Source organism: Pocillopora verrucosa, chromosome 13 (genome assembly GCF_036669915.1).
Source record: "Pocillopora verrucosa isolate sample1 chromosome 13, ASM3666991v2, whole genome shotgun sequence".
Taxonomy (NCBI): Eukaryota; Metazoa; Cnidaria; class Anthozoa; order Scleractinia; family Pocilloporidae; genus Pocillopora; species Pocillopora verrucosa.
Window position 1 is genome coordinate 8,687,244 of NC_089324.1, and position 18,826 is coordinate 8,706,069.

General features: G+C 38.1%; 2 protein-coding genes across 2 annotated transcripts in view; one reads left to right on the forward strand and one right to left on the reverse strand.

Moving 5' to 3' along the window:
• The window catches only part of LOC131794946 (NEDD8 ultimate buster 1), a 19,606-nt gene extending 810 nt beyond the window's left edge, over positions 1 to 18,796 (reverse strand). The window contains exons 1-17 of the mRNA XM_059112507.2: positions 18,588 to 18,796; positions 17,654 to 17,886; positions 17,466 to 17,536; positions 16,107 to 16,274; positions 15,745 to 15,824; positions 15,459 to 15,565; positions 14,746 to 14,855; positions 13,455 to 13,531; positions 12,529 to 12,636; positions 12,110 to 12,161; positions 11,471 to 11,571; positions 10,713 to 10,801; positions 9,682 to 9,787; positions 9,061 to 9,104; positions 8,678 to 8,729; positions 7,824 to 7,959; positions 1 to 1,877 (exon numbers count right to left, since the gene is read on the reverse strand). The exon at positions 1 to 1,877 is cut by the window's left edge and continues 810 nt beyond it. Of these exons, the coding sequence (XP_058968490.2) occupies positions 1,672 to 1,877; positions 7,824 to 7,959; positions 8,678 to 8,729; positions 9,061 to 9,104; positions 9,682 to 9,787; positions 10,713 to 10,801; positions 11,471 to 11,571; positions 12,110 to 12,161; positions 12,529 to 12,636; positions 13,455 to 13,531; positions 14,746 to 14,855; positions 15,459 to 15,565; positions 15,745 to 15,824; positions 16,107 to 16,274; positions 17,466 to 17,536; positions 17,654 to 17,886; positions 18,588 to 18,716 (1,869 nt within the window). The 5' untranslated portion in view covers positions 18,717 to 18,796 and the 3' untranslated portion in view covers positions 1 to 1,671. The remainder of the gene's footprint in view (positions 1,878 to 7,823; positions 7,960 to 8,677; positions 8,730 to 9,060; positions 9,105 to 9,681; positions 9,788 to 10,712; positions 10,802 to 11,470; positions 11,572 to 12,109; positions 12,162 to 12,528; positions 12,637 to 13,454; positions 13,532 to 14,745; positions 14,856 to 15,458; positions 15,566 to 15,744; positions 15,825 to 16,106; positions 16,275 to 17,465; positions 17,537 to 17,653; positions 17,887 to 18,587) is intronic.
• LOC136277793 (adenosine receptor A2a-like) lies at positions 3,598 to 4,559 on the forward strand. The gene has a single exon (XM_066160489.1). The coding sequence runs from the start codon at positions 3,630 to 3,632 to the stop codon at positions 4,557 to 4,559; it is 930 nt and encodes a 309-aa protein (XP_066016586.1). The 5' UTR covers positions 3,598 to 3,629.
• Positions 18,797 to 18,826: the final 30 nt, after the last annotated feature.

The window sequence follows — 18,826 nt, forward strand, 5'->3', positions numbered from 1 at the left end:
TTTTTGTTAATTCACCCTACCAAACACTCTGTTTTTAACTTGACAAGAGCGCTAAAAAGACTTGAAGTTTAACTTAATTACTTTCATTCAAGAGGTAAGTAGCAAGTAGCACAAATGCAACGCAATGTTTATTTAACGGTGCGCCTAAAATAACATCATAACAGAATAACTTAATAAAGAAGTAAATTGTCCAACCGTATAAAATTAAAGTAGGCGGAGCAACGCATATCAGTTGAGGAAAACGAACAGCGAATTCCCGATTCTTTCGAACCTTCGTGAAAATAAAGCTTAATTCGAGAAATTGCGTTGACTAAAGGCTTTTTGTTGAAGTTGTCGGAAGTTTAGAAGTCGAGATTCGAGCAATCGGTATTTCACAAAACCAAAAAAAAAAAAACAATCATAATTGAAGCTTTCACGCATTCAACGGTTGTTATTATTTTATATTTCACACTTTTTCAAGAGAACTGGCAAGCAAACAAATGATTTCAAAATTTACGTTTCATTTTCATTCCAGAGGTAAACAACAGACTTACAGCTGCAGGTTAATTAAACGAAAATCTTAAATTGAGACGCAATGCTGAGAAAAAGATCACGTCTACGAGAATGTTTTAAAATAAAAACCTACTTTCTGAAAAAAAAACTTTCTTTGAAAGCCTACTTTCTAAATTTTTATTATTTCTATTAGGAAGTTATGTATGGTAATGTTTTTACTCAGTTTTGTTAAAGGGGTCCAAATCCGCGGAGGGGAGTCCATATCCGCTAGCGGATATGGACCCCGGGGGTCCAAATCCGCTAGCGGATATGGACCGGGGGGGTCCATATCCGCTAGCGGATTTGGACCGGGGGGTCCAATTCTAGGGGGGTCCAAATCCGCTGGGACACCGGAACGCGCGCGAGCGAAAGGAAGAGCGTCCCTATCTTGGAGCAAGAGAAACGCTTCAACGAAAAACGTTAGAATGGGATAATTTATCTTTCCAATACATTTCCCCCACTTCCTAACAAAGACTTACGAAGTACTCATCGTTGGTATCGATGTCGAGCTCGGTTTCCCAGGAACAAATATTGATCCACGAAGTTCACACATGACACGCGTCCTGTATAGCTGAGATCGACAATTTCGATCGTGTCATGTTTGTAAATAGTATAAGAAACATGGTAAATGTTTAGCTCGGTAATAATTTTTTTTTTTTGTTAAATTAGTTCGACCATAATATATAGATTTAGCCAAGCCTAAAAGCAGAGCTCGCATTTTTTTCCCGCATGTCTTAAGGGCATAACGCCTTGCCCCGGCCAGGACTAGAACCCGGGTCATCCGACTCGGAGCTAAATGCACTGGCCACTAGACTACTGGACAAAGCCGTGGCGTTGGTGTGCCCGCGGTACAGTTGACCACGCATGTTAAAAGTAGCATCTTGTACGGTCGTAGGGTCGTAAGTCCAAATTTTTCCGGCTTGATGGGTTACTACTATTTGGTTCAATTATGGGGCTACGCTCTGCGAGCTCCACTATTATGTTAAAAGTAGGTTTCAGGCCAGCACGCTTAAATACAAGTTTTTATAATCGAAGCGAAGATAAGCATGTAACTTAAATCTCACGTTTACTCTACCTAGCAATATAAAGGCCGCGATTGGATAAAACATCAAAAGAGAGGTTTAAGAGAGTTATTCGGAATTAGGATTTAAATGAAGCAGAATTTGCATTGTAGCCAGAAGATAAAATCATTGTCCTGTATTCGACAATAATAGATGTTTCTTCCTCCAGTGACATGTTCAAATAAGATTCATCATCTTCAGTAGCGAGGACTGGCACTAATTCATTAACAGCTTCTTCAACATCTGGATCTTGGTCCTCTTCATCTTCGCTTTCTGAGCCGTTGCCTGAAACACGAAAGAGAAAAAAATCATCGGAGGGAACGCTACTATGCGCGACCATGAGCTCTAGAATGTTGATCTGTTATTAGAATCTCACATATTTTCCAACCCTCCTCCACCCTCTTCAAGAAAAAAAGCGGGTGTAAAAGCATTCTAAGAGAAATAAACAATAAATGGACACAGCACTTGTGCAATTCAGACAATCAATGCAGTTTTTGCGCACCAATCATCAGTGAGGCAGTATATCTCCCCATAAATGGCATACTTAATTGTTTTCTCCACAGTCTTTCTCGACGTCACATGTAAAAGTAAGATATTTTTCACTCAAAACGAGGTTCAGGAGGCCCTTAACTCGATCTGAGAGAGTAGCAATTTTGCTCGCCACCCACGAAAGAGATTTATGTATACTTTATTCGCTTGTTCCAGTAAAAACAAATATTTCTAACAGAGATAACATGTATTCAGCATTACTTTGGAGTTTATATTATCCATCAGGTGGAGTCTCTAATATAATGCACACCTAGCGCTATACCATCACCACACCTGCATCAAGTAAATTACTGTGGCTTTTTTGAGTAACTCTCCTCCTAGGAAGCTATTCTCATTTAATTTACAACACTTTGCATTGAGCAGTTTACAATTTCTGAATGAATTTTTGGCAAGTGCCCCCCAAATTCGGAATCAAAGAGCAAACCACATCAATAGGAACTACACAAAAAGGACGACGTTTGTGCTACACAAATGAATTCTCGAACATTTACGAATACTGAGGGACAAGCAAAGTTCCAAAGGTTATCATTTGACGATTATTCATCACCTTTCTAGGTTCTCAGAGAAAAACAAAAACTGGCCCGTATTCAGATGATCGTATTCGATGGAAAAAACACACAACCAACTAACTTTTCTTATATCCTCTTTAAACTTTCTTCATAAGCTCTAGCTTCACACTTCGGGTGTGATGCAGACTTCATTTGTTCATCTGAACAAAAATGATTAATTTTTTAAACAAAATTTTGTGTGTGGAAGAGACCAGTTTATCATTCAAGTCCCCTTCGTTAAGAGAAAAATAAATTTTAATCAAAATCAAAGCATTCAAGGAAATAGAAACAGGATAATAACCCTGCATTATCCTGATGCGCTTTGGAAATGGAATGAAATTCATTTCAATGCTGGACACCGAGAACCTTTTCCATCACCTTCCCATGTGCTCAATCAACATTACCCAGTCTCCATACAATTTCAATACACATACACTTTTTTTTTATCAAAAGAGTCTATACAAATATACTTTGTATAACAAAGCTAGTGCAGCTTTCAAACTGCAAATAAAATCCCAAAAATTTATTCCTAATAAAGCAATAAGTTATGATTAAAACCTAAGCTTGACAGTTTCGCAAGCACAAACAATGATCACTATTTTGAAAGGGAATCTTTATGAATGCCTTTACGTTCTGACAATAAATGCTTTTTCCTTCCGGTACTTGTTTAACCGTGGGTTGCTTATTTTCAAACACTTCTTTTTTCAAGGCAGCGAGTAAAAATCCACAGAAGGTATTGTCTTGTTAATGGATAAAAAAACTTCCTTCAATAAAGACCTTTTGTTTGCTTTTTGCGACAATAACTACGAAGCGACTTGCTAACACCTATTTAAATTAAAACTCAAATGGTTCATTAACATCTCAATGCTGGTTTGGGAGGCAAAAGATTTGAATCGTTTGATCGAGGATTACCTTGTAAAGAAGAAAAGCGAGATCAAAAATGGATGGTAACTATTCTGTTATGTCTGACCGAGGCTGCAGCTACCATTTTACCACTGGAGTGTTTCTCACCATCGCCAACATAATCACCACCATACTCGGCACTTTTTTCAACGTTCTTATTCTCGTCACTTCATCGAGATTGCATTCAGTGTCAAATCTTTTTATCATAAACCTCACTATTGCAGATCTATTGGTTTGCGCTGCTGCTCTGCCGCTTAACTCTGTGTGGACAGTCCAAAAGACACACGGAATTTGCGTATCTCAGGGGGTTCTGTATTCTCGCAGGGTCATTCTCTCTTTGTCCTCAAGCGCCTCTCTGCTCATCTTAAGCTGGGTGAGTATTGAGCGTTTTGTTGTGATTTCTAGGCCTTTGAGGCACAAATTTTACATCACAACACGGCGCATTCGAATCGTTCTTGCCATTACCTGGACGTGTTCGTTGATGTATGGCGCCGTTGCTGCATTCGACGACAATGTTTTCATTACGATTTTTTCAACAACGGCAACTGTGACTTGTTCTGTTGTCGTTACAGCATGTTACTTACACATCTTTGTCGTTGTTTGGAGGCAAAGAAGAAGTCAAACCGAACTTCAAAGAAGTCAGTACCAGAGCCAAGCACTGGAGAAACAAGTGGCTAAGACTATGGCTCTGGTAATCGGTGTTTTTGTTCTCTGCTTCGCTCCCCTGACCATCGCTAGACAGACTGTAACCAAGACATCTCACGGAGCCTTACATGACGGATTGTTGTTGCTAGCGCTGTCGCATTCTGCAGTGAATCCTGTGATATATTTTCTCCGCTTCAGAGACTATCGAGCCGCTCTTAAAAGAATTGTGTACTGCAAGAGCATTCAGGTAGAATACTCAAGGAACTCTGATAAAACTTGTCTGGATAACAATCAAACCGAATTATGCCAGATAGTGTCTTAGACTGCACTATTTACTAAATGACTCGCACGTTTCTAACTCTGCGCAATAAAGAACAACTACTCTGTTTACCTGCAAATTAAACAACAAAAAAGAGTCGAGTTTCTTTTTCTCGATTAACCAAAAAGGAAGTAAATTTAGCTTTCTACGGAAAACACAACAACTAGCAGAGTATTGAGTTAGAGGAAAGTTTCAAGAACGGAGAACTATACAGTGGCGCAGCCTGATGCCAAAGATACCGAAGATAAAGCGTGTACAGTGAAGTGGAGTGTACAACCACCTTAAGCTGAGTTAGGTCACTAAGCTTGCTTGGTTTACGGAACAGCTCATGTTCTCCGTTCACTGATGAGACCTTGAAGGCCGGCTAGCGAGCTGAGAGTTCAGCCCTCATTGTACTGTTCATATGGGCCGGCGTTGTTAGTTCGTCTAATGACGACAAAGTCTCATGATTGAACATTCATCTTGGTTATGTGTTCGGTTACCAATATCTCAGTAGCCACGATGCTTCATCATGAGAGCACATCATAATTTTTAATAAAGGAAAGAGTGGTGCAGGGCGAGGCTCGGAGACCATACCAGCCTCGTTGAACAGCTGGGCTCATAAGAAGAGTAAACTTGTGAGCAAAGGAACAATAAAGAAAAGGGAAAAAACCTAAGAAAATTACCTAAAGACAATGTAAAAACTAAGGAATTCTTCAAGAAATACTTCTTAAAATACCGAAAGCTTCGTAAGTGTAAACAAAGAGATAGCAAATTTTTAGTTCAGTCGTCGAATAAAGCGGATGTTCTTAATTTGCGACACGAATGGGGCAGAGAATAAAGTCTGAGTTCCATAAGAGAGTTGGATTTTTGCCACAAATTGGAAACACCAAGGTGAATGAGGAAAACCTTTGTCGCGAGAGTGAAGCGAAGAAAAAAAAAAGAAGACCACCCCTAGTGGTTGAGAACGTCAGAGCTTCCAATTTTGCTGTCGCTCTCTCTATTAACTAAACATCAGAGACCTCGTTCGGCAGAGAGTGAGTGTCTCTTATCTGGTAGCTGTGAGACAAAAGTAGTTGACACGGCTACGATCAGCAATGACGAAGGCGTCGCGGTGAAGATAGTTAATTTTGAACCGAAGGAAGGACGCGAAACATTTGCCGCAAGCAGGAAGGATCTTTGATATAATTACTTTAAGTAAACATGTTATCATTTTTCTTTAAATCATAAGGTATTCTTTCGTTGTAAAGGCTCCTCACTCACTCGCGTTGACCATATACATCCCAAAGAACCGATAAAAAATTTCAGAATTACTAAAAATTATATTGGTAGAATATCTGTACTCCAAAAAAAGAATAGCTAAACAAGCCTTTTTTAGTCCATGAACATAAAACATTATTAACCATTCGTTCGTTTTTGCAATAATTGCATTTCCAGTTGTACCAGCTGTATAAAGTCACATAAACAAAGTTGTTAATTCTACGATTGAAAACCTTACATATACCTTAATATGTTAAAACAAACGCACTCGCTAATTACCCCAATTTTGCGCTTCTTATATTAAAGTTAAAACGACCATTGGCGGACATCCCCGATATGCTGAAAAAAGTACTGAAGTTTTAAATGTAGCTGTTCCAGATGTTGGGTTCGTAAAACAGAGCGCGATACTGAACAGCGCCATGGTAGCGGAGGAGGATCGGGTTGCGTAATAAACGAGATTAGTAAACAAATTCAGAGTCTGTAAGGGAGTTGAAAGAAAACCGATTTTTGCGAAAGTGGCTCTAAGCGTGACTGATCTCTTACAAGAAATAGTCTGTTCAAATTTGAGCAGAATCAGTTACAATAGACGAACTCTAGGCTGCATGAAATTGTTTGCATGTTCAATGCATATTCGAATAAACAGAAAGATAGCTTCCTGTCTATCGCTTCTATTCAGTATCCTTCAAATTCGTGGAGATCTTTTCTCTTAAAGCCATAATCGAATAAAACTTCTCTTGATTTACGGAACCAGGTAGCTGGACACGTTCCCTTTCAGAGATGTTTTAGAGAAAAGATAAACTTGAAAAATATTGATACCTCAATTGTTTCCGTTTTCATGATAAACAGTTCATTCCTTCCTTTTAGCAACTTATGAATGACAAAAAAAGCTGTTCGTTAGCACTACATCACACGAACAAACTTTCCATTAACGTTTCAACTTTAAAACCTTTTTTAAAAAACCTAGATTGGTGTTACTAATAGATAACTGTCTTCAATGTGTTTGCATATTTCCTTTAGCCGTCATTTCATGGTCGAACGTGAACAATGTTTATTACTTACCAAAACTATAAAAATCTCGTAATTTTAGGAACGTTACCCCTATCTTTAAATTTAGGAAAACTGTCGCCAAGCGATCGCATTTTTTCCTCGCTACTTCCAAAGCCGTTCCAGAATCCGTAAATTTACGCTTCCAGACTTATCATAACATAACCAAGAAAACATCAACTAATAGAACTTACCCCCCATACATACCCCTCTTCCAATGATATTTTTTAAAATCTAATTTTAGTGTACGTTCCTGCGGCTCGACCAATTTGAAAACTTCAGCCGATTGGTTAGTATTTCTGTGGTGAAATTTGATGTATGATGTTTGGCGGCCTGTGGTTTGTGGTGTTCAATATGATGACGTCATGACATCTTTCATCAAGACGATAAAAACACAAGCTGAAAAAGCGTAACCTCTGAGCGCTACTCTTGAAGCCTGAGTTTTTCTTCCCCTGTACTCTTTAAGTTAGGGTGCGTAGAAGATATTTCCTGAAAGAATTCGACTGGACGAACGATATGTCTTGCAATGGCTGATTCAGGTAAATTACCTCCAAGGTTATGCGCAATGGCGCAGAAAGCAAACCGGCTCGATCTTGATGATTCCTTAATTTTAAAAATAATGTCGTTCATTTCTGACATCTATGCCTGAGTAGCTAAGTGACTCTTTACCTCCACCCTTGATCTAGAGACAGACTAATTATTTGTAGAGAATTAAACATTGATACAAACTAATTGACGAGGAGCAATAGTTAGGGGCGATTTCTTATCGATTTACGCAACTGTGCCCGACAAATTTATAAAGCTAAGACAGTCAATAAAAAGTAAGTGATCAGTCTTGTAAGTGGCTGGTTTTTTAGTACGCGATTCGATATTGAATGCGACAGCTCCTTAGGCAAGTTCTTACACTAGACGGTTAAAACTCAGTTAAATAGCATCTGCTCCTTGAAATATCAGCCAATGCAAATGTTTTTTAATGAGTAGTACCTTGAACAGCCTGTAGTGATAAGGAAGGAAGAACTCCTTCGGTCGACAGCAACATATTTATAGCTTGCTGAACATCACCAAGACAACGCTTTAGGGCTTCCTTACTAGACTCGACTGGGAAACCCATGGACAAGACCTAGAAAACGAGAAAAAATATCAGAGATTTGAATGATTTAATCAGATTGGAAGGTCGTTGTACAAGGGCGCAAAGGTTTCATTATGGCCTTTAAGATCGCTACGTTATTATTTTCACATTTTGAAAAATTCGGGCTTGATGTTCGAGTTCGTCATTTTCAACCCTCGTTAACTCTGTACACCCTAATATTAGTTTGCATATTCTCCATACTGTTCTCTATAAATTTCCTTCGGTGTTGACAAGGAGAATTCGTTTAACAATGAAGAACTTTTCAAGTTAGTGATCACTACCTTCATTTTCGGCGTGACCTTAATGTGATTTAGGGGCGGTAATTTAGGGAGAAATTAGATGCGAGTCATTTTTAGGGGTTAAAGGTTTCATCTTTTCCACCCTAAGTCATTTTCGTTGCTATTTGGTTTCTTCTATTCAAGGCAGTTTACGAGTTCAGGAATGACGTCTACAGCAACTGGTAGAAAACGGCGAAAATGAACGCTGATTTTACTTTCTATTCCTAGACAATCCTTAAAAGAGCCCTGTAGAAAAATTGCCCCTGTAGAAAACTCTCTTGTTTACAGTTAGCACCGATATCCCAATGTAGGTGTCAAACGGCTTTAAGTAGACAGTGTGAAGTTAATCATTGCCGCTCATTGTAAAGGCAATATTTGAGTCAATCATTTTTTTTTATCGATAAACAATGATTGAATGATAATCCACTCACCTGAGCAACTTGTTCATCAGAGAGATCAGATTCACTGAAGGATGATCTGGACCTGACGAACAGTTAGTGAGTTAGTGAAGTACCTTGTGCTGTTTCATAACATTATAGCGGCAGCGCACACGGTTCGCTCGAAAGTTTGGCTACACCACGAAAGCGGCTATTTATCGCTTAAGACTTTCCAACTTAACATCATTATGCACATTCTCCCTACTGTTCTCTATACATTTCCTCGGGTGATGATTGGGAGAATTCGTTTAACAATCATGAGAATGAGTAAGTAACTCACTAACGCAATGGGTAGACCAGAATCCGAATCAATAAGGTCAATTGGCATCGACGTGTTTTGTATGCTTTGGAAATTAAAAGCATTGTTATATCCTCACCTTTTGCCAGGAATATCAAGTAAATCTGGATTGTCTTGAAGAGCCTGTAAATATTCATTCAGATCAGAAATAACCGTTAGTCAACATCAAATTAATACGGAACTAAATGCGTCGATCAATTTGAAGCTTCAACATCCCCCTTGACATTTGAACTTTTGCAGGTTGGTTCGTTCAAATCCCGTCCCGGGGACCAAAATTGTGTTCGAAATCCCTACCCGAGTGCCGGATTTGATTGTTTCTTTTTTGCGTAAAAGGCGAGACAGGGACCGTGGCTTTCTTGTTGACCTATTCTTCAGAGTCAACTGCTCGCGAAAGTGAACTGTTTGCTTTAGATATCCCCATATTACAAGATAAAACGTGTATTCCGCCAGGCAGACGTAACAGCTGCGATTCTAATTTCCCACCCCAACCAGGCAAGGTTCAAATTCCCTCCCAGTGAGATACGAAACACGGTCAAATGCCTGTGGGTTTCCCGGTTTGGGGGAGGAAGGGGGGTGTTGAAGCTTCGAATCGATCGACGCATATTGTTCTCAAACCCTAATTTAAGAGACAACTTAGCCTCTAATCTTTCCTTGTCGTGCCAAAACTCTCTACTACTGAAAAGGACGTGGGTTGCCTTACCTGCAGCGCATTATTGATATCATTGTTCGCCTGTTTCAAGGCCTGCGTGGCCATGCAGCTGGAAAAACCCATCTCCACAAGGAATTTATAAGAATCTACATTGACCCTGTACAAACAGAAAAAATATTAAAAGATGTTACTTAGTGAATGACACAGGATTTCCGCAGAAAAAAGATCCGAGTGCTCCCAACAGGAGTCGAACCTATGACCTTCTGATTAGTTCTGCGCATGCTCTGCCACTGTGCTATCGGAGACTCGTGACAGGCTTGGCTGTTTAACTGGGTCTATGGTGAAAAGCTTCTTGCATACTGCTGGACAGGAATGTCGAATGTGATGCTTTTATGAAATGAAGATGTAAATGGTGATGTGAATGAAGATGTAAATGGTGATGTGAATGAAGATGGTAAAGTTGAGGCCTGGTTATGTAAGTGAAAGATGATGTTATTCAGTGAACAAAACAGGCAAACTCGGAAAAAAGAACTCAGAGTTCACCCTATTCGAACCTACGACCTTCCGATTAGTACTTCGTATGCTCTACCACTGAGCTTTGAGAGATTCATCGCAGGGTTGGCTGCAAACTATCGTTGAATGTTGTTCGAAATTTCAAATTCTGATCTCCTCAGGAGTAAACTGTTACTTTGAAACACCTTTTTCAAAGATTATCCATGATTTTATGTCTAAGTGACGCGAAAAATCATTTTTAACGAGAAAACTTTTTAGTTCGGTAAGGCAGAAACCACCTTGGATAATGCACGAAGAAAAAAAAGGATACAAAAAAAGGATACCTATAGGCATAAATGATTCAAACAAATTGCAAAGGAAAAACTTGAAGATCTCAGTTAGATTTTCTCGTCGCAAAACCCGCAGCGTCTACCCACCCCCCCACCCCCTACTTAGAAGGCTCGTAGTTCGCGCCCGTAATTTGCTCAAATTGTAACTCACCCAGTCACAAGATCATTATTCACATCCTCCCATCCTACCCCACCCCCTCGAGCTTACGTTGACAGTTTCCGCCGTGTTGTGTCTCTTACCATTCTCCTGTTCCAGTCTTCCCTAATTTTCTTTCCAGTCGTTTTTTCTTTCTCTCTTCGACCTCTTTCTTCCTTCTTTCTTTTTTCTCCTGTTAAAAGGTCCCAGGCAAAAAAGCGTTATATTCTTACTCAACAGAAAGGTGAGATAATTTTGGGTCTTTCAAAAGATTCTTTATCAGCTGACGCGCAGTGGCCTAGAAACTATCTAGCTGGTTTTCGTATCCAAAAGATACACAAAAATCTCACAGCGCCTCTCTCCACCCAGCTGCATCGATAAGTGCTAGTAAGCTGTCTGGCACCATTGAAAGAATTCTCGGGGGTTATGCGTCAAACGATTCGAAGCTTTAACATTCCCACCAGCAACATCCCCGGGAATTTTAACTTTTGGGGATTGTTTCGTTCAAATTCCTGCCCCCGCCCAGAAGCCAAAATTGTGTTAGAATACCCTACCTAAGAGCAAGGTTTGACGTTCAATTTTTTTGGTAAAAGGCAAAATCAGTGACCTTGACTTACTACTCTTTGACAAAGCTTTAAACTTAGACCTGGTAGACCTCTCCTTCTGAGCATGACAACCTTTCTCGGAACAACTGTGCAATGAGCTTAACTCGAATTTCCTATCAACTCAAAGTTGGGTCCTGTTCCCGTCACTGTAACTTACCCCGCGGGATATCTCTAAATACCAAATACCTTGTACCGTTTTAGTGGGTTTAATGGGGTTCAAGTCAAGTCATACTCTTCTGTACGGAAAGAGAACTTACCTGTCTCTTCGTTGTGATATAATCAATAGCCAGGGTGGTGTCCCCTTGGCAAGCTCTTAAACCGAGACGAGCTTCAGATTCTGTAAAACCCATCATCAACACTGCAGACAGAAAAAAGGCTTTCATAAGGTGTTGTTTGTCCTCGCATAAGCGTTTACGCTCTAATAAGCGCCCTCCCCCGAATAAGCGCCAACCCCCATGGCAAGAAAATCAAACAAGGGCTCCCTCGAAGAAGTGTGCCGCCCCCCCCCCTCCACCCTCACTTTCTTAAAAAGTAGGGATACAAGGAAAACATATATCTGTTTTCATTTGATCCAAAAATTTTAAAGCATCAACTACAACGGAATCAGTACATGTTAATAATTTCTTAAAAGGCGCCCTCCTTCCTATAAGCGCCCCTCCTCTTTGCCAAAATTTTGAATTTTGAGTAAGTGCCTGGGCACTTATGTGAGGAAATACGGTAACTTGTTATCATTGATCGGGGTACAATTCTTTTTCAAGTTCTTTCAACAAAAGAAGCGTTTTCAGGTGTCTAGTATGGACCTGACTAAAAACCATACCTAGATTGTTTGCACGTTAGTTACTTGAGATAAAAGGTAAAACTAAGTAAAAAAGCTTTCATGTTGCTTAACAACTTACTCTGGTTTAATTGATCTTTGTTGATGTGCAGCTTACTTTGTAAATCTTCCGCCTGCAACATAGGAGATGACAACAGACACAGTTAATTTTTATGGTCAGAAATGCGGTTTCTTTTTCACTCTTTGTTGAGCGCTCGCACGAATAATTCTCGTTACTATGTATTTACCCTAAACTTTATTATAAACAACTGCACTATCCACCTGAAATTTCGAGATCTAACCCTGCTTTAGGCCATTGACGTGGGGCAGAGATTGACAACGCGACAAGAGATACACATGTTGATTAAGCTTGGTTAAAGGAATGTTACCTCCCATCGAACACTTTAGTTTTCTAAAGGGCACAAACATCTAAAAGGCGGAATAACACAAGAACAATGGACGAGGATGGAGGTAACACAGATTACAAATGACAAACTGTACCTTATCCAAACATTTTGCTGTACCGAAAATATCTCCTTTATGATATGCACAAACAGCCTCCAGCACATACAGGCGCACAAAAAGGGCCAATTCACCACCACTACTACCCTGTTCGTGGGAGTGATTACACATACATTTGTGACTCAGATGTGATTATTACTTGTTATCTCCTTATGACATCATTATTCAATGTCAAGTGAACAGAGGATGAGAATAAACACCGCAATACCGGTATATCAAATCGATAATTTAACCTCAAGATGAGATAAAACTAAATTCTCTAAATAATTTACTAGGAAATGTTTTAGAAGCTAGTGGGGAAAGTTGTGAATTAATTGATCCCTCCCCCCCCCCCCCCCCCCCAAAAAAAAAAGGGAAAAAGAGTCTTGGCTCCAAGAGGAATTTTATTTACAGGGGGTAAGGCTTTCATTCTTTGGTTCTTAGTGACTTTGATACTCTCCCAGAACATAGTCAGGGGAGGAAAATGCCCTGCAAAAAACAAGAGTCTTTGCCCTAAGGAGAGTTGTTCAAACACGGCACAGTGCATTCATTTTTTGACCCTCTATTGTTAAAACACTTAATATACTTCTAGCAGGGTTCCCCCAAAGTCTCAGAAATAAAAGGAGAGAATCAGTAGTTTACAAACTATCTGAAGAAGAAATTAAGGCTTGATGTCAAGTGTAAGAACATGACCCAAAAAGAGTTTTCCCTGGATATAGAAGCAGGTTTTTTGTTATTGCTGCTGTAGTTTTTCTGTTATAGTCATAACAGTATATATTGTAATAATTCAATTTACTGCCAGGAGCACTTATTTACTTTAGGTACCTCAAGGGAGGGTCCCTATTCAAAACTAGAGGGATGTTGTTACTAGCTACATATTTAAAAGAAAAATTACTGTTATCTACTATGATCCAGTTTACAATTACCCTAACAACAGTCAGCCTCTCAAGGTTTTGGCCATAGCTTCTTTCAAAACATTCCTTGCACTTCTTCAATTTTTCCTCTGGAACAAAATATTGAGGATAAAGTTGCTCATTAAAATGCTCAAAATCATTTTACAGGAAAACAGTTAATTGTTCAATGGTAGACCATGGAACACAATTTTCACAGATGCCTTACATTGTTATTTAGAATATCTAAGTTATGATCACAGAGCTGTGACTACAACTGATGTTAAAGTAATGAAATCCCTTGCAAGAATCTAATTTGCTGAGCAAAATGAAAGACATATTGTTAGGAAAGTCTTAAGGGCTAAATTTACTTAAAATTTTTTCAACTAATCAATCCTTAATTCGGTAAGAGTACTTCATTGTCACTAGTTTTATCATATTGCTCAGTTAGTATGTGTGCTATTATTGGTCAATTTAGTGGCCATATTTTACTGTTATGGCCCACTGAATTAAAAAGTTCGTTTGTATTGAAATCTTCTCCTTGCATTTTAAAGACTTGTTTTCTTGCTCTTTACTGTAACTGTAACTAGGAGGAGGTAGTGTGGCCAAGTGGTCAGGGTACTGGATTTGTAATCTGGTGGGCCCAGGTTCAAGTCCCTCACCCTACTGCTCACTGAATTTGCTCTCAGTCCCCCCGAGTTCAACTCTTTAGCTGTGCTGTGTAAATAGCCAACTAGTCTGACTGCTGCCAATTGAGATTTTCAAGCACTTTATGTACTTTATGTACTTAATTAGAAATATTTGTTTCTCTCTCTTCTTATATTGTAAAGCACTTGGAGGCTGGCAATATGTGCTATATAAATTGTCAATTGAATTCAATTTTTACCTCATTTTTTTCCACTTAGATTTATGGCCTGTGTGCGTTGTGCTTTGGCCATAAATTTGAGTTGAAAAATATTTTTCCGTAATCAACAGTACAGACCTACACTCAGTTAGTATCAGCAAGAGGTATATAGTTACTTTGTGGTGACAGTAGTACTTAGCAACAAAACAAGCTTACCTGTATGTTTTTTCTTTTAGTTTGTTTACAACCTCACACTTACCAAATATCACACAATAGATAGCAAGTAGCATAACCAATCAGATTGCATCATTAGTGATAGAAAAATGCTAGTAGGCTTATACAAACTGTAATAGTGGTACACAAAATACTACACTACGGTTGTAAGAGTAGTGCAGTGTAATTAAATTAGTTCAAGTTGTATAGTGGTAGAACTGTCATGCAGTGTCTGTTAAAAAGCAATTTTATTTCTGATCAATCTCTTACCTGCATTAGGTAGATCGACAATACTCTTGAGCCAAAAGTAACACCAGACAATGTCCAGACAAAGGATACCATAATTATCAACAGCAGTAAGAATCTGAGCCCTGCAATGACTGTATGTGGAACACATGCATTAAAAAGAATTTAGTTATAACTTCCACATCCCAGTCTTTCCCCACTAACTGAAAATGTCAAATGAAAAAGCATCATCCACAATCCCAAATAAAATACATAAATGCAACTATACCCAGAAGAATTCTTTTGTAATGGAATTAAGTAAATGCTTATTTTCCATACTATTTTCTATAGGTGCTGTAAAGGAGAATTTGTTTAACAATCAAGAGCTTCTTTAGTTGGTGATCATTTTATGTATTCTCATGACCTTTATTTTTGATCACACAACATGATCAAAGCAAATAAGTCCAGCTTCAAAAATTATTTAGTGTTTATAAAACATTTTCCAATGAGCTGAATTACTTGTGCATTTTAATTAGTTCTTACTTATGATTAACTGGAGGACAGACCCATAAATGATGTCACCATAAACAATTTTTTTATTCTTTTAAAATTAATTAAACAAAGTAAATAGATCCAATGTGCTTGTGGTTCTGTTCAGTAATAGATCACACATAATCACTAATTTAAACTTTTCTTACCACATTTTGTAATCTATTACTGAAAATTTTTATAAAATAATCATTTACACTTTGCATTACCTGAATTCCTTTTCTGCCTCAAGGAGTAATAAAAGAGCCTCAGGGTAGTTTCTCTTTTTAAGAACACTTCGTCCTTTTTCGTGCAACGTAAGAGCCAGAGCCAAAGCCTGCACAGTAAAAACAAAAGGAATTAATAAGTAACGTTGCAAAATAACGGCAATAATGAAATATTTTTTTGCAATTGTGACAGATTACTAAAACATTGATGAAAAATTTCAAAAATGGTCACAAAGTTCACAAGCTTTCAACATTGTTAATCCACTATACAGGTAGTTCTCTTTGTTACCTTTCTTTCATTTTCAGGCAGCTGAATTGGACGACCTTCTTGATCACTAATCTCCAGGAAAAACCTGTCATCTTTAAGATCTGGCAAAATGTGAAAGAAACTGAATTTATTTAATAAATACAGTGAAGCTTTGCCATCAGTGTAATTAACTTCTTATTAAGACAAATGGTGGGTTACTTCAAGTCACAGCAACTTGCAGAGTTTAAATCTATAGTGCCTCTTTCACAGATAAAGTGAAGATAACATGGAACTAATGTAACTCATTTACAAAAGATTTTGCAAAGTATACTTGCTTTCAGTTCTCTCTCATTACATGGTAAATCTAAGTCCTCAAGATTTCACTATTGTATCAAACTACTCACTGTCTTGTCTATTTGACAATGCCTCAGCAGCTTGTCTAGTTCTGGACACATTTTCTCTTGCCTCATCCTTCCCTTGCCACTGATTCTCCATTTCAGCACTTGACTTTGACAACAGAAGCACCATGATCTGACTGTTGTTCTTCAAATTCTGACTCTCAAGAGATTTGTCTGTTTAAAAAGGGTAGAAGCCCTAAGTCATTGGTGGAAGTCATTATTTGCTGAGAGAGAAGCCAAGTACCCAACATCACCATAGTTTATCCCCGAGATGCTTCCTTCAACCCTTTAACTCCCAAGTTCTGATTTTTAATTCTTCTCTCTAACTACTACACATTTCTGTGTATATCAGTTACAAGAATTAAGTATTGGATCAAGACAACAACTTCTATCTGACCTGTTTGCTGAATAACGCATGGATATTTTAGGGAGAACTTACATGTTAATCATTTCTGAGAGTTAAAGGGTTAGAAGCCACAAGGGGTATAACTAAGCAGTAAGACCTTTGCAAGTTACCTCTAAAGGCCTATTTACACGGCACGACTTTGTCGCATGCGACAAGCTTACGACAGGCCTACGACATGACTTAAGAGTCGTAAGCGAGTTGTAGGTTTGATTTACACGAAACAATTCATGTCGTAAGCCTGTCGTAAGCTTGTCGCATGCGACAAAGTCGTACCGTGTAAATAGGCCCTAACATTTCTTCAGCCTAAAGTTTGCAGGTTGTAAGAGATAGTGGGTAAAACACGGTCAATGAGAGTAAGGTCAAGGTCTCACCCATGAGAAAATCAATGATGCTGGCAGAGGACCCAGATCACTAACAACAACTGTTTGTCAAAATTAAAAATTACATTATTTCAACCTTCTCAGATTAGCAACTGCATAAATGGTAAGTGACATGATTTTGTGCATTTGACATCAACTCAGGCATCCAGTAATGATACCCAATCTGAAATCTCACTAGTGATTGCACATTTCTAAATATTAAGTGACCTAGACAAGTATAGTAAATATAGTATATAATTGTTTCCAGTTATTGTCAAAAGTACAATTAGGGTTAGTAAAAAGAGTAGATCAAACTTCTTGCTTATAAGTCTATCCTTGGCTAATGAAAAAAAAAATACATAATAATTTCCTGCACTAATTGGAAACTTCTTTTTGAAGCAGAAGGTGACCTCCTGGAAATACTCTCGATCCATAATTTCCTGTATTAAATATTTGGCACTCTAATGAAAGACCTGTCTAGCTCAGGAGGTTCCTAGAAAATCGGAATTAACTCATGTAACTCTACAATCCAAAAACAAGCAGCAAGTTTAAATCATACTGTGCTCAGTAATTATGAGCTATACTTTTGTTTCAACACACCATCACATATAACATGTCCTTTACATAAAAGTTTCATTTTTTCAGCATCCAGACCAGTTTCTTTTTTCAAGCTGAAAGGAAAAATAACATATCAAAAACATGTATTAATTAATTGAGTATTGGAATCAACTTAAACCCAGATTTGCTTGTAACACGTAATGAAATTTGTAAATTAAAAACACATATACCTTCTTCTAAAATCTTCCCCTGTAACATGTAAACCAGTTTGTATTTGCAATCTGTTGTTTATCCCTTGAGGAATACTGCCAGTAAAGTGAACCTTGATGGTTGCAATTCCTGATTTAGCAAACCTTTGCTCTGTCTGAAGCTTTGTCACAGCACGAATTCTTAACTGTTCTAGTGCTTCAAAAATTTCTTCTGCAGATTCATTTAGAGCTTCAGAATACTGGTTTATTAATTCCTATAAAAGAAAAGAAAACAATTTTTCCAAAGTTTTTAGATAGAAATAGTAGAGATGGTAATTTTTTTTTTTTAAAACAGAGATGGTAAGCTTTTTCAAAGTGTCAGCTTATCATCAATTTATATTACAAATAAGAGATACTCTGTCACCTGAAAACCAAATTTACCCCAGTTGCCCAAGGGGAATGGGATAATTAAAGACACTACATGAATGGCAGGTATTGCATTAAGCAATCCATATTCTGCTATCCAGTAGATAATATGATCTTTAATTTAATTCCTCAGTAAGTACATGAACTATGATTGGTCAATTTAGCAGGCTGTATTTCTCTGTGTGGCCCACTAAATTTAACAGAGAATATGATTGGTTTAGAAAGTATGCCCTCTACTTCAAGCACGCATTCATTGGTTCAAATATGTCCCTTTTTTCTCGTCTTCTTTTATTTTTGGTAAATGATGATGCGCCATGATGAGTTTGAATGCAAGATAAAGAAATATTCAAGCCAAAACTAATTTAATTAAAACTGAACCACAATGTACAATTCATTCTTCCCCATAGGTCATCTGTTTCTAACATATTTTTGCAAACTGAAATACGCTACCACATGAGATATCAATCCAGTGATAATAAAGATGAACTGATTTAAAGCTAAAACGCGTCAAGCGTAGTCTGTAATATCGGACTTTCACTAAGATATTTACCTCCGGGTAGATTCCTGGAAGGTCGTTTGAGACAGTGTAAGGTGGAAGCCACAGCTTTATGTTTTCAGCACGTAATTTGTCTCTGATTTGATCTAAAATTCTATTAAAATGAGGGTTTTGTTCTGCCATAGCACCGTTCTCTTTCAACGGAGAGGGCGAAAGAAATAAGAAAACTAGGGAACAGCCTTACAAAAGATGAGTTCGCAGAATCTTGTTTTGGCTTAAAAGATAAACCGCTG

Bases quoted from the DNA above. Each gene is read 5' to 3' on its own strand.
- LOC136277793 (XM_066160489.1), top strand. From the start codon at position 3,630: ATGGATGGTAACTATTCTGTTATGTCTGACCGAGGCTGCAGCTACCAT.